The sequence below is a fragment of the Poromitra crassiceps genome, assembly GCF_964638095.1.
Source record: "Poromitra crassiceps genome assembly, chromosome: 7".
NCBI classification, from domain to species: domain Eukaryota; kingdom Metazoa; phylum Chordata; class Actinopteri; order Beryciformes; family Melamphaidae; genus Poromitra; species Poromitra crassiceps.
Genome location: NC_139628.1, coordinates 34,722,072 through 34,737,028, shown reverse-complemented (window position 1 = coordinate 34,737,028; position 14,957 = coordinate 34,722,072). Strand labels below are relative to the sequence as shown.

Genomic DNA, 14,957 nt, shown 5'->3' with positions numbered 1-14,957 from the left:
CAAAATAAAAATGGCCCCATCGGAGGAAAAGTAATCAAGGTCTTCAGACATGACACAACTGAGCAGTGATGAGGGAAAAAAACACTCTTCGTTTCCCTTTCTCTCTCCGCAGATCATAAAGCAGAGAACAGCACAGTCAGAGAGCCTGTTATTTTCTTATCGCCACCATTGTGGTATTTATCCATCCACCTGATGGGAGCCCGACATATTTAGGGTATGCACCGGCTGTAGCTACAGCAACACAATTGTGATGTCGAGCAAGCCGCCAAGGAAACGTCTTTGTGCTGAGCAAATGCCCAGGGGGGGCGAGAAGAGTTGAAGAGGAACTAAACGTTATGGGACTAATACAAAAGAAAAGACTTGATCTAAGCCCCGTCACACACAGAAAACCTGTATTGTGCCACTGTCTCTGCCCTCGGACATTGATGTTAAGCTGCTAACGCTTAACATCAATGTTCTAATGTAAATTGCCTGCTAACTACTTTCAGTGGCACCCAGTCTATAATTTGCCCAGCTTGATCACCTTTTGTTTTGATTACAGATAAGTACGCATTTTCATAATCATGTATATTCATATTCATATTCAGTCACTCTCTTCAGATGCATATAAATTCATTCGGAAAATAAAAATAATATGAGCACTGATTTGTTTCCCATCCATGAGCCTTTTATGTTGGTTGCAGTGTAAGCTTTGGTGCTTAGGTGTTTTCCATTATACAGTATACTAATAACATCAAAACAACCCCATGACTAGCCTGGTGGTATGACATGTCACAGCAGGTAACATTTGTAAGCCAATCCTTTACACGTAGCTAATTCAAAGAGCCACTTTGTAGATTTTCAACCAGCTTATTGCATCATTACAGAATCAGTGGTATATGCAAATGATGAGTGTTTAACTTCCTTCCATCTTGCCTGGACCAAGAGCTCCCCATTCATTCACAGAACTTCCTGGTCCAAATGACATCGTTATGATGTCGTTTCATGTCATCGAGGTCTACAAAGTTCTCATGATGTCATTATGATGAGATCATTATGATGTCATTTGGTCCAGGAAGTTCTGGGAATGAAGGTAGAGAGAGAAATAATGATAGGGACAGTAATAGTGAATAATACCATGGCAAAACTGCTCCAAATGACATCATTATGACATCATTTGGACCCGGAAGTTCTGTGAATGAACGGGGAGCTGCACGTTTTCGGGAGGAATCGGTTTTGGCGACCAATCAAATGATTTCGCGGCGTGGCTTTCTTACAGAAAGGTCTTCTTCCAGAAAGGCTTGGGGGCTAACTTTGCCCATGTGCAATATCTGCTTCCTGGTAGGAGGGAGGCTCAACAGTCAGCCACATGCTCGCACATTGCAGCTTGATGGAAAATCACTGTTGGGGAAACTGCGCTCGTCCAGTTCTTCAAATGAATGTGTGCAACGTCCTCCCAGTGGAGGAAATGACAGTGGAGCCAAGCAAGATAGAAAATCACAGAGAAGGCAAGGTAGATGTAAATGTAAGAAAGCAACTTTGGCTGTTTGGCATTTTAAGTCGACTCCACACAAACCTAGATCAATTTAAAAGAGATCTACCCCTGGCATTTACTAGTGAGCCTTCACACGCCAGAACTCCCTTGTTCTTGTGATTGCTTGTGTGTCACAAAATTAAACTTCTGCATAAAAGAGCATTAGCAATTAGCATTAGCAAGAAGTTAACGTATAACATAACTTCTTACGCTAGATTAACGGCATGATATAGTGTAACGTCACATTTGAATGGAGTAGGCACAGTAACTGGTTGCTCACTCGTTTGTTAGTAAGGCTGGGAATCACCAGGTGCCTCAAGATCTCATTTGGATTCAAGACAAGGAGAAGCCTCCACCCGAGTGGAAGCAGGAGCTCTTGCCAGGGTCATCGTTAGTGTCCATAACACACTTTTCTACCCTTTCTGTCTGGCTCTTCTTGACCTAGCAGGAACTCAGATTTGTATCTACTGTAGGAACTCATAGAACTAGATGACAGATCCTTTTGTTTTTTCGATTCGGTTTTCAATCGTGTTTGGCTGGGAGGAAAACCTGCACACTGCATTCTCCTGTTGGCAAATTAAGTACAACTGGAATTAACAACAGTAGTTGTATGAATGCAGGACAACTCACCACCGCTTCGTCGTCAGACAGAGCCCGCTCCTCATCCTGGACGAATGCCACTTTGGCCTGGACCTCATCCACTGTTATGCTGTGGTGTTCCCAAGACACAGATGGCAGAGGTGTTAAAGAGATTCAGCAAAATGACATGGTTAAACAACAGACAAGGGGCAAATGAACGAAGGAAGGTAGATAATTAGGAGATAATTATTAGAAGTGAAAATGAAGAAATGAACAAAAAATAGGCAGGGTCAATTTTATTATACTTTTTTCTTCTTTTTTTTCAAGCACATAATCAATATCACGATAATCACAAAGATCACAAAGATCACAAAGATCAGTATCATGATATGGCCCATGTAGCATTATGCACAATCTTGTTATATCCAGTTGAACTGAATGGTAGTTAGGTGCGATGTCAAACAAAATAGAAATATTCAAATAATATTCCTTAAAGAATGTTTCATAATTCATTTGTCAAGTAAAATAAGTCAAGTGAGTAAAACTTGCTTGTTATCATCAATTTAGACATCAGAATTGTGTGCGACGATATCCCAAAATCACCACATCATCACGATATGATCCCATTGAACGCCGATAAACTATAATATCGAAGTATCGCCGAGCGATACTTTAAATTTATTAAAGCGATTTATTAAATAGCATCTACTGGAGAGTGACAGGAGAGCACAATTAGATACATTTCAACTTTATTGTCACGCCACCCGTCAACAGCCGTGAGCTGCAGCTACCCATGTTGCTGGTTTGCTAGCCTATCTCCATCAACACACACACACACACACACACACACACACACACAGTTACACACACAAGTGCACACAGAGAGCCGTCACCCAAGAACACCTATACCCCTTTTACACCAAGGGACCAACCAGGGTTATTCCCAGGTTGATTTTGGGTATGAAAGGGTTAACCCGGTTTGCCCGACCCGGGTTTGGGCGACCCACCTCGAGATGTGGGCTGGACAAGGGTTGATTTCAGTGTGAATGGCACCAACCGGGTTGCTATTTGTTATGCTACATTAATAGCCTATGCTAATAGTTCTGCATCTCTCCCTGGTTTCTGAACCGGGTCTTATCTGAACTGTCATGACCAGAGATGAACCCGTGTTGACTGACTTGGTGTGAATTGACAAAAGAAGGGTTGAACATGGCTCAAGTAACCCTGGGCCAACCCTGGTTGTTGGTATGAAAGTGGTATTACAGTTAGATCCCCTTTATCAGCTACTTTTCCCCACAAGGCCAGTTGCATAGTCTTTGTCTTGTCTTTTTTCCAGAGGGTCCACCTAAACCAGGGGTTCCCAACCTTTTTTGGCTTGAGAACCTACTTTGACGTCACAAAAATCTAGGGACCCGCGACATTCAAATTCCGGTATACACCATCGATAATATCATCAGTGACATTCGTCAGTGATGTCCCATAGTATGCTTCTTTTGTCCCGCAGAATTCTGACTTTAATCTGAGAATTCTGACTTTAATCTCAAAACTAACTTTCTTCTCAAAATTCTGACAGTAACTTGGAATTCTGACTTTAATCTCAGAATTCTGATTTTATTCTCAGAATCCTGATTTAAAATTATAATCTCAAGGATTATTTTTTTTATTTTTTGCTTGTTTGTTTTGTTTTGTTTTTCAGGCGACCCTATTTGAATTCCAGGCGACCCCACTTCTGGTCGCCACCCTAAGGTTTGGAACCACTGACCTAAACTGACACTACTGAGCGGAGCTAATGACTGCATAGCCAGGATCAATCCTGGGAGCCCATCAAAAGCGAACGGGCAGGCAAACATACAAAGCCAACTACGGAGGATCAATGCTCAGGGTGACTGCTGGAGAAATAAGATCTCTCTGCATTGTGAGGCTGCACAGAGGATGTAGAACTGTGGCTCAAGCAGTGTCGTGCGAGGAAACACACCGGTCCTGGCACCAAACACATAGGAGGCTAGGGAAGGCTGCTTCAAGCATGTGTGTGTGTGTGGGGGGGGGGGAGGCGCATACGGAAGCTGCAGGAATGCACACACTAAATGTTTGACAAAAATAAATATATCGATATATCGCTGGTGATCCTCTTGCGATACGTTGTCGATACACTAGCGCCATATCGTGATACCATATTTTGCAAACCAATTGCTTTGGCTATTAAAGTGAATCTTGGATCTTGAATCATATGATGACATTTATCCTGATATGTGTATTTCTTTTTGTAATTTATGTTTTTTTCTTTCTGGTAGTGAGGTATTACATTGTATCCTACCTTTAAACATTTTAACTTCACACATGGAGTCATGAATACGTTGCAGTCAGTGTGTGTTAAAGAGGCAATATGAAGTATGCACAGTTAGTTGTACAATGTTTCATGTCAATTCTGTGAATAAATACATAATTCCTGCTCTTTGCCTTTTTAGGGGTATTTTTTTCCCTCTTCAGTTACACAGATATCGTGATGTATCGTACTGTACATGAAATTTCCTGCAATGTATCGATTATTGCAGAATTGCTGTATCGCGATACCATCGTTATCGAGGGCCAAGTATGGTGATAGTATCGTATTGTGAGTTACTCTGCGATTCCCACCCCTACAGCAGATATATAGTTTAACAACTCTTAAAAAGAGAAAGGGACAGCTACAAAACACACAAAACTATACCGTGCATCCATTTACCCACCATGGCGACGCAGAATCAGCTGCTATGCGTCGCACACCTGCGTCGCACTGAAAGCGACATCGCTGCACATTAGAGAACACACGCACACGCACACCCTGACAGAGAGGGGGCGATGAAAAGCACAACCTGTTCGAGGGCCTTCGGGAGGCTCCATCATGCTTCATTTCCTGAAGCAGTTGGTAGAGGCTATTTATAGACCAGCATACTGGTACCAGTTAATCCTGCACTGGGCTGCCAACTGCCTGCCAGCTGGCACAGAGGAGGCACTGTGTGTGTGTGTGTGTGTGTGTGTGTGTGTGTGTGTGTGTGTGTGTGTGTGTGTGTGTGTGTGTGTGTGTGTCCGTCCAAATACACTAATGACCAATGTGTAGAGGGGGCGCATTTTTTCCCCTCCATGTCCTGTCGAACAAAATGGCAGAAAGAGACTTTCCAGGTGAACCTTTCTTTACTCAACTTACACTGATGCACGTGTGACCTCACTGTTAAAACCTGCTACCTCTGCAAATCCCCCAAAACAATAGCATTTGTGCAGCGGGAACATTTGCATGAAAGGTGTAATTATCGTGATAATCAGCAGCGTGTCGTCTTCTGACATATTATCCTTTTCTGTCTTCTAATATCTATTTCAGCGGAGGATTCCAAAGTTCACAGGAAAATTATGAGCAATTATTAATGATAATATTCTAAACAGGCACAAAACAACAAGATTACAGTACTGTAGCTTACAAATGAGCTATCAGTGAATCTGCATTAATGATCATTATTTATAGCATAGTATTTATAGTCCGGTGGATTAAGAATGGGGTAGTGTTTTGCTAAGTGTCATTAGGGACAACGCCAGGAGCCGTTCTTACGAGATAAAGAGTCTGGAAATGTGCGTGTTAATCCGATTCCCGAGTCAGCAGCACGTCGCCCTGGGAATGTGCAAGCATCAGGTATAGCGATGACTTTGGACTTTTGCATCTATCAGGCAGACTAAATCAAGCTTGACACTCGGCTATGTGAGCGGCGGAGCTTTACAGGAAAAATGGTGATGCAGCATCCATATACAGAGGCTCCGCCTCCCGCCTTATTCAAATGAACATCGATACATGTCCTGCCTCAAGATAGCCCCCCCCCCGAATCCCAATGACTGATTGACTGAAACAACGGGCGTATAAAAAATAAGCGGCACTTGCAGATATTTTAGCTTAGTAATGTGTTTGTTTAAGCGCAGCCGCGTGGAGAGATAGCGCTTGGGATGGAGGGGTTGGAGGGGATGGATAGAGGCAGGGGGCGGGGAGTGATGGGGGGGTGCAGCAGCAGGGCTGAATAATGGTACACATCCACGCTCAGGAATGCATTAGTGGGCACACAGCAGCGCTCCCTGGAAAAAGCGCTGCACAAGCACTTCCTCCTGGATGCGGCCATATGTTTTATAGCGTTTTTCGGTTTACTATGCCCGGCCCGACTTCCTCTCCGGGAGAATATGCCCAGTTAGCTTAAGCAGTATTGATTCCTTTCAGGAGGGGGAGGGGGAGTGGTGGGGGGGTGGGGGGGGTGGGGGGGTGGGCGAGGGAACGCGAGGAGGGCGCGGCGGTGCGATGGCAGCCGGGGCGGGGAGAGATGGCGAAGGGGGAGGGTAGGCTTGTCGGATATATCGAGGAGGGCTCTGTTTTTCTGCAAGCCGCCAGCGAATTTAAATATCTCGCTGGAAAAGCAAAATGGGTGCCATTCTCCATAACGCTGGCAGAGGTTAAACACTGCTCACGGCAGCAAGTTAGTCAACTCTGCGGGGGGGGGGGGGGGGGGGGGAGGGGGTATGGGAGGTGGAGGGTGACAAGCAGGCCCTGATGGGACTCTCAGATTATACAATGCAAACAAGGCGATGGATGGCTTTCTGATGTTGGCTGGGGAAGCAACGATCCGAGGCGGAGTCGTTTCGGGGGGATGACTCAACTAAAGACTAATGACATTTCGCTGCATCAGAAGTTGGGGTGGGAACCAATGAGCAGGGTCGATATGCATATTAATGTGAGCTAGTTACTCATGAATCAGCCATTTATCTTGTGGTACGAGAGAAAAATATATCAAGTGGTTATTTTCATCTTGAGCTTGATGTGGATCTTTCAGTTTGGTGGATAAGCGGGATGTCCTTTGAACACCTTGAGAGTTAGGAAGTTATTTGAATTCATAGCTCTCACATCATATTTATCACAACTGTCACTCTCCTAATCCAGAGATGAAGTCATTCCTTACGGCTTTATTTACACAGGAGCTGCCGATGTGTTTATTAAAAGTAATTTGCGTTATTATCTCGGGTTAGACTGATATATCGGTTTGCCGATTTGTCTGGAGGTGTCCTTTTATTAAATATTGGATCAGTTGAATTTGAATGTGTATTTTATTTTGTATACTACCGGTATTTTATTTTCGCATTTAATTGATTCATTCACTTGATCATTATGTTTCTAAATCTATTCTCCATTCAAAGTCTTAAGTCTTTTTAGCGTAATCCAGAAATTCCCTACCTGAGTGAGTGGGTCTGTCTGCAAACCCATCTTACATCATTTCTTTAGAATTTCGTGTCTATCTTTATATAAAGTAAAAGTCTTGGGGAACACTGCTTCAGTCTAAAAATATTAACACCGGCCTTAAAAACCCAAATCAGTGGAACTCTATAATTATGCCAATCATCTAATAACTTTTGTCAGCTCTGTTTATATGAGTAGCTCAAGTATTAAAGCAACATCATCAGAGGAAAATTGACTTCTACTTCGACTCAACTTGCGGCCCAGGGGCCAGATGCTGGCCAGGGGCCGCATCTGAATCTGGGAATCTGTCAATTCACAATGAAAACTAACGTGAAATAAAGTTGGACAAAAATTGTCAAATACCGCCGTCTGCTCGCCACCCAGGCACTTGTATGTAATTAACTAACTTAACTTATCCTAACTAACTTAACTTAACCTATCTAACTATCCTGTGTGCACGAGATTGTCAGACCAAAACTGACACCCCAAAAAACCTACAATCCGCTACAGAAACCTATAATTTTACAAAAGTGGCCCCCGGGCAAAGCAAGTTGAGTATCCCTGCTGTAGTCCCACATCTAAGCATTTTTGAGGTTTTGGAGGAGTTTCATGGTCCCTACAGTCATTCATATGACTCAGCATAAATACCATATCAAGTAAGAAAAACATGAAAAACAACAAAACCGCAAATTGTGTGCGATTTACCTGCCATCTTTATTGCTGTCGAGTATTTGGAAAATGCTGGTAACTGTGCTGTTCTGGCGTCTGTGACCTAGGTACAGGAAACAAAAAGCATATTCAGGTTACTGCAGAACTACGTGATTGTTTTAAAAGAAACACCAATCCAGCTGTATAGGCTACGAGCATTGTGATGCATCAAAACGGAGCCGTGATAACAGCAAGAGGCATTATTTTTCATTGCAGGCAGGTTTGCAGAGCAGGGAGAGAGAGACGAGGACAGGGTAGAGTTGAGTTTAAGGATGTAGAGAGCGGGGGAGAGGAGATGCCGGGTTCTTGGGCAATCAGGCGATGAGTCAGTCATGCTGTGCAAGAACATTTGGTTTCCCTGTCGGGGGAAGAAAAAAAAATGCATGACAGGGTCCAGAATGCAATCAGGAAGCTTTGTGCTGCGACGGCTGCTATGACAGCGACTTCCCCTCTTTTCCATTCATATTCACAGGCGGATGAAAAGGCGACGCTAAAAACTTCTTCGGCAGCCTTTTCCCGACGAGCACGTGGTCACATGATGTGGTGGAGTGGGAGGGAGAGGATGCAAGCTCACTTGTGTTCGCTACTAAGCGTCTCCCACATCATCAGCAGAGACGAGAATCTAAAGGGGCAAACTGATTGGCCCCTAAGACTGGGGAAAAGCACTTTACATAATGCTAATTGCGCATCCGCCGCAATTACCTCTCCGTACTAATTACAGAAAAGCTAATTGTGAAATTACCCCCCCCCCCCAACATACAGTAGAGGGGCTGTGTCTATAGTGTTGTGCTGTAAAAAAAAAAATCCACGTTTATAAAATCAGCTTTGCTAAAATGAGACCCGAATTAAAACTCATGCAGTATTCATAAAGCCGTGCTAGACCGTGCTGGCCGATGCAAGAATGTGGAGCGCATCTCGTCGACCGCAACGTGATAGGAAGCAGCGGGCGCTTATGGAGAATTCCGACTCTTCGCCCCGCCGCTGAGACAAGACTTGCTAATATTGCAGCGCAATACACATAGCATCTGTCATGGCAGTGGCCTTTCCTTTGTTTGAACTGCGTTCATGTTCCCACCCTGACGCTTGACAATCTCCACCCAGCCGTACTCTGACTAAATGAGCGCGGGAAGGAGTGGAGAGGAACGGTCTCTCATCCCTTCCTCTACTGCAGAGCTGTGGCTATGAAAAACAGCATTGAGGGATATATATATATATAGTGTGTATATATATACATATATACATGTGAGGTTTCATACCAAATGTCAATCAGAAGGCCGCCATATTTGCATAACCTGATCAGCCCGTGACGTCAGTCAAGTGTAAGTATGACATGAGTTATGATGTCAGTTCATCCTAGTACATATAGCGAGGGTTCTACGTCACCTCCCTCTCTGGTGGATCATAGCAGCAGCTGGCATCACGGCTGTATATCATCTCCTCTGAAGCTGTCGTTTCGCCCCACCCACCTCCCCAGTCCACCACCGAGTCTTGACTCCTAAAGAATTCCCCACGGGGGGGGATTCTCTATCCTAGCCTATTCAGATGCCCTCCTCTCACCTCAAGAGGAGCGCCACCTGGCAAGGGAGTCATACGCCACATACATATATATACACACACACATATATATACATACATATATATGTATGTAAATATGCATGTATGTAAAAAAAAAAATATATATATATATATATATATATATAGTGCCCCGGGGGGGGGGGGGAGGGGGAGATTGTGGGTGAGGTAGAGGTAGAGTGGGGAAGAGTGGGGAAAATAAGTGAGGTTTATACTATCAATGGTGAGAGGAGAGGTGAGGAGAGAGAAGGGGGAGGTTCAAGACATTGGCTCTCCAGGCCGATGGCACATATAGCCGGCTATGTTTACTAATGGCCGCCATCACTCATCCAGCCCACGTTACCCAGGCGATAGCACAGCGCGCTCGTAACAGAGGCACAAAGAGAACAGAGAAAATGGAACAGATCAGCAGGAGACTGTGGATCTATGCCTGGGCTACAGACCACGTTATCCATACAGAGCTTGTTATTGCGGGCTCCTGTACTCTGAGGCTAACAGAACACACATTTTCTCCTCTTATGTACACCGTGAGCAATATTTCCAGGCAGGAAATGACCACTTTCTTGCGGGAAGATTTCTTTTTTTTAGATGAATATGAATGAAAAGGTTACAGGTCTGAAGTGTTGCATTACTTTACCGAGAAAAGGAGAGGCTGTGGAAGACCTCGGTCGAATAGAATTTGTAAATAATAGTTTAAAAGAGCACAGCTGGGGTGTGTGCTGCATCGGGGATGATTCAGATCGCGAGCCATATTCATAAAACAAAGTTATTCATACCTTTTACCAGGGCTGTGATTAGCGTGAAGGAGCCACATTACTGCTGCCTTTACTCGCTCATGCGACAGTCATGTTGTCAGCCAATGAAAATCAACATGTTAATTAAGTGTTACATATTCAACAGCCACCCTGATTATTAACACCTGTGCGAGCTATGCCAAGCCTGCCATGACAGGAGCTGGTTTTAATAAAGGGAAGTGCCGAGATTTTGCTCTCAAAATAGAAGTGTAAATTGGCACTCCGGTGGTGGGCGGGGGGGAGAAAAAGCAATAGTTTCAGAATACAAAAATCATATCAAAAATATTCAGTGGAATCATTGCGGTAAAAAATAGCTGTTCTATAGAGAGGGTTATAGCCAAATTAGCCATATAAGAAAATCAGACACAACTTTGAAGGGGCTGTGAAAAGTCTGTGTTGACCCATTTAAGTGGTTCTGTAATATATGGACCGTGTAGACAGAGTTTATTGTCTTTTGGGGAAAATTGTGCCACTGACACTCCCAGGTTTAAAAAAAACACTTTCATAAGGCAGCTTTCTAAGTTTGGTATAAGTGTGATGTTTGGGAATATCTTTGTATTTTTTTGACAAAACAAAACAAAACAACCAGCAATTCTTTACTTGATTTTTTTTTTTACGTTTCACTTGAGAGCTTAAAGGAGAACTTACCTCCAAAACACTTTTTTTCAGCTTTTAACCAATATATATGACTTTGGGGGTGATGTGTGAAGAATTCTGGTCAGAATTTCCACATTTGACACCAAACTGTTGCCATTTTACCATTTGTATCATTTTTCAGCAGCATACCTGGCATAAGCGCCCTCTAAGGGTGTAACACTGCTTTTTTTTTTTCTCTCAAATGAATGGGATATTTGACACGTCATGACGTCATGGTGAACCAAAGACTATGGGATTTCAAGATAGTTACTCCCCTACTCCCCCTGTACCCTTTCGGCTCCTCACAACTCCAAGCCTATTGCCATGATGTCACTTGACCTGTTAATTTATTACAATCGCCTGTTATTTTCCTACCAACTCCTATGTAACACAATACTATCAATAAACGCCACTATAATCATAAAAGGAAGGACATAGCAAGTAAATCATTCCCAACCTTTTTCATACTAAGGGGCCCTATGATGAGATTTGGTCTCATGTAAATCTTATTTTTTATTTTTTATAGCCTAGATATGATTTTGTCCAGAATTCCATATAATTAGGTTGAGAGACAACGAATGCTGGAATCCTCTCAAGGACGACTGGTGGTCTTCTGTGCCCCTTTTCGCTGGGGACACAGAGCTGCTGCACTGACTGCCCGGAGGGAGGGAGGGGTTTATTGTGTGTTTGCAGCAATCAGCTCCGAGAGCCCAGCATCAAAGTGAGAGCCTCAATTTCATCCTTCCGCAAACAAATCTTATCGCAGCGCACATGTAAAATATAACGCTATACTACGACGTGACAACGTGACAAAGCTGGTCTAAACACATCGGCTACTATAATAACGTCACTGTGTACAAGCAACACCAACTTTTCAGGAAATGTCAGCAGCGACTGGGGACTGGGGGGGGGGGGGGGGGCTCGCTGTGTGTGTGTTTTGCTGCGCGGAATGGATTTGATCAGGGAAGTAGCTCCTGTGCTCTTAAAATACTGAACACCACGTTGTCATATTTGACATATGTCTTCATTGTAGACAGTTTATCGCTGAATGTGTCATTACATTATAAATATCTTACCTGAATAAGCTCAAATGCTGTTAGAGGATTATCACACCGAGTCTGATGCCCTTTCTGCGGCCACGCAGCAGCTCGTAGGCACCCTGCCTTTTAGAGCGCGAGCACGAGCTGCTGTGTGCTCAGGCAGCGGGGACGCGCGGGCGGAGCTCTTCACAGGTCTGACACTGCCCTGCCTGCAGTAACTTTTAACAAGAATCACGAAAAGCCCCAAAACGCAAATTAAAAACGGATTTCATTGCGCGGTTTATCTCTAGTTAGACGAGGGAATTACGTGGAGAAATCTCGCATTGTGTTACCCCAGAGCGAGAGGTTTGTCCTATTGTGGGTGTGCTGCTGTTAACGAGCCCATGTCACTTTGCTCTCGTAACGTAGTTTGAGTAGTTTCCATAGAGATACATGCAGAAAAATAATTAAATTTCTAGTTCGCCACTGAATTACCAAATTGATATAACTTTCAACCATTTTGAGCAAAGCTCTTTCCAAACAGGCCACCAGCGTTGGCTAATTGTTGATATTTATAAAGATATGGCCCCTCTCAAATAAATTATTTTTGAGGCAGTAGGCAAACTGTAATGGCGTCGATTTCCGAAAAAGAATCTTGACTGAACACAGCCAAAGAGTCTAGTATAGACAAGAGTATATGTAATTTCTTGGTTTTTTCCATAGGTATTTTCAAATCACTGTTCTAATACATATCTAGGGGGTAAGTCCTCCTTTAACAATCTCCAACAGCACATGCAGAGGTTCAAAAGGGAATGGAGTAGAGTGAGATGGAATGGTAAAAACCGAGCCCATTACTTCATGGTAACACTGACAGTGAATTTTATTAATGCGACCTAGTGTCAGGTAAGTTGTCAATCACAGAATAGGGCACTAAATTGACTTTCAAATACCTCTTCTGCTTAACTGCATCTGACACTTAACTATGCTAAAAAAAAAAAAAAAAAAAAAAAAAACATGAAAAATATTTGACCCAAAACAAGGTGCAGGTCTTCAATGATAAACCTGCAGGATTCATTGTGCAAAGTTGTAGCCTGATGTTGTAGCCTCAACCCCGTTACACTCCATTTCTCGGTGGAGCGGGTGGATTTGAAGGTCTGGACCCAGGCAAGCAAAGTTGTGCATGTAGTGTGGAATTACGATGTTAAACTAAATTGGATTGACTGCCGAGGCATCCTGCCATCTCAATCCACTTAAGTTATGGAATGGGGGTTCTGAATGCACTCGTGCACCTTTGGAAAACATGGGTAGCCAGGAGATGGTCCGCCGCCAGTGAAATCAGGTCAACCGCTGGATTAGCGGTGAACTCGGAGAAACCTCTCAAACTGCGGTTGAACTCCGAGCTCGGCGTAGCTCTGCCTACTGGGATGAACCGTTAACATTCAAAGAGAGAGTAAACAAGTAGAATATATGTCACTATGAGGGGAGGAAATCAAGCAAACATCATTAGGGAAGGGGAGAGAAACCTCCATGTGAACCCGCAGCTTATCGTGGCTGGCGTTAAGGAAAACAATCCTTCGCGATCAGTGTCCTCTCCGACTGACGGGGAGGAACAGGGAACAGAGAAGCCTTTGTTATTCAATGAGGATTTACTCCACATCTCACTGCATGTCTTGGAAAACCTGTAGGACCTGTGAATGCCGAGTCCATCGCTTGGCAGTCTGAGAAGAATGTGTGATGTTCTTATATATCGTTTGTATAACATCTCGTACTAACAACATTTGTTGTGCGTTATTATGGGTTTGGATTGAGTGGAGGTGCCACACTTTTTGAAAGACCTGTGACCTCCCCAATACTTAATTTGACCAGTTAAGGTCGATTGGCATTAGCAAGATGTGGCACTTCGTTCAGAATCCTGCACAAACATACATGTCTGTACATGTTAAACGGTTTAAGGGCGGGGAATCCTGCAATTCTTTATTTTACTGTACCAAAGGCACAGCTCCAGGGTTTTCCCTACCATGTCCATTACTATTATTATTTTGTCTTCTGTATTTTTGTTGTTGTTGTCTTCTGACTATTGATGTGACCGCTACGCTGCATACTTACACTTAAGTCAAATATCTCCTCGTATGTAATCTGATTACCTACTGTGGTAAATGGCAATACAGTGCTTGTGAGAAAGGTCAGTGTGCAGTGTTTCCCCTACCATTATACAGGCCTGGCGGGCCCGCCAGGCCAACGGCACCCCGCCAGGCCAGAATTTTTTTTTTTTTTTTAATATATCCCCAAAATTTCAATAAACCTTTATGGCATATTATTACAATACAGCAATACTGGTGTTGACAGGAGCATTGTGCCAGCGTGCAGCTCTGTTCCAAAACATGTCAACGTGTGTCGTTGCCTGGGAAACGCACATCCCTTCATACAACTGTTCGCATCGCATCCCATGATGATACTTGGGATGCCATTGCGAACATAGATGCGAACAGGTTAGCTAAAAGTTTAGCGTCGCCAGCGAGGGCCCCCACCGTTGCGGTCGGGGTATGTTTCGAAATCCCTCCAGGCCTGAAGATTTTTCTAGGGGAAAAACACTGAAGTGATTCTGATTCTGATTATAAGGCTTAGGCGCAGCCCCCCAAGCCATTGTTGGCACCACCTAAACAAAATTAATGTAAAATCAATGTTAGTCCCCAGTGGACTACTAGCTTTTTGGGTGTCGTTTATTTATTATCTGCTCTGGCGCTTCCAAATGTTTGTACTTGGTACACATTTATAGCATAATAATAATGGTCCAAAATTAGGCGTGTTTTTTTTTTACATAAATGTTCTACCCCTAACCACCCCACCCCCCCCCCATCCTCCCCGCCCAGAGAGACACCACCTAAGCCCCTCCAAAA

The 14,957-nt window shown here is 43.7% G+C and overlaps 1 protein-coding gene across 2 annotated transcripts in view; it reads right to left on the bottom strand.

Moving 5' to 3' along the window:
* The window catches only part of LOC310779111 (glucosidase 2 subunit beta-like), a 188,214-nt gene that overhangs the window by 148,423 nt on the left and 24,834 nt on the right, over positions 1 to 14,957 (bottom strand). For both annotated transcript variants that reach the window (XM_083639610.1, XM_083639611.1), the window contains exons 7-8: positions 8,037 to 8,103; positions 2,144 to 2,222 (exon numbers count right to left, since the gene is read on the bottom strand). In XM_083639610.1, the coding sequence (XP_083495736.1) occupies positions 2,144 to 2,222; positions 8,037 to 8,103 (146 nt within the window). The remainder of the gene's footprint in view (positions 1 to 2,143; positions 2,223 to 8,036; positions 8,104 to 14,957) is intronic.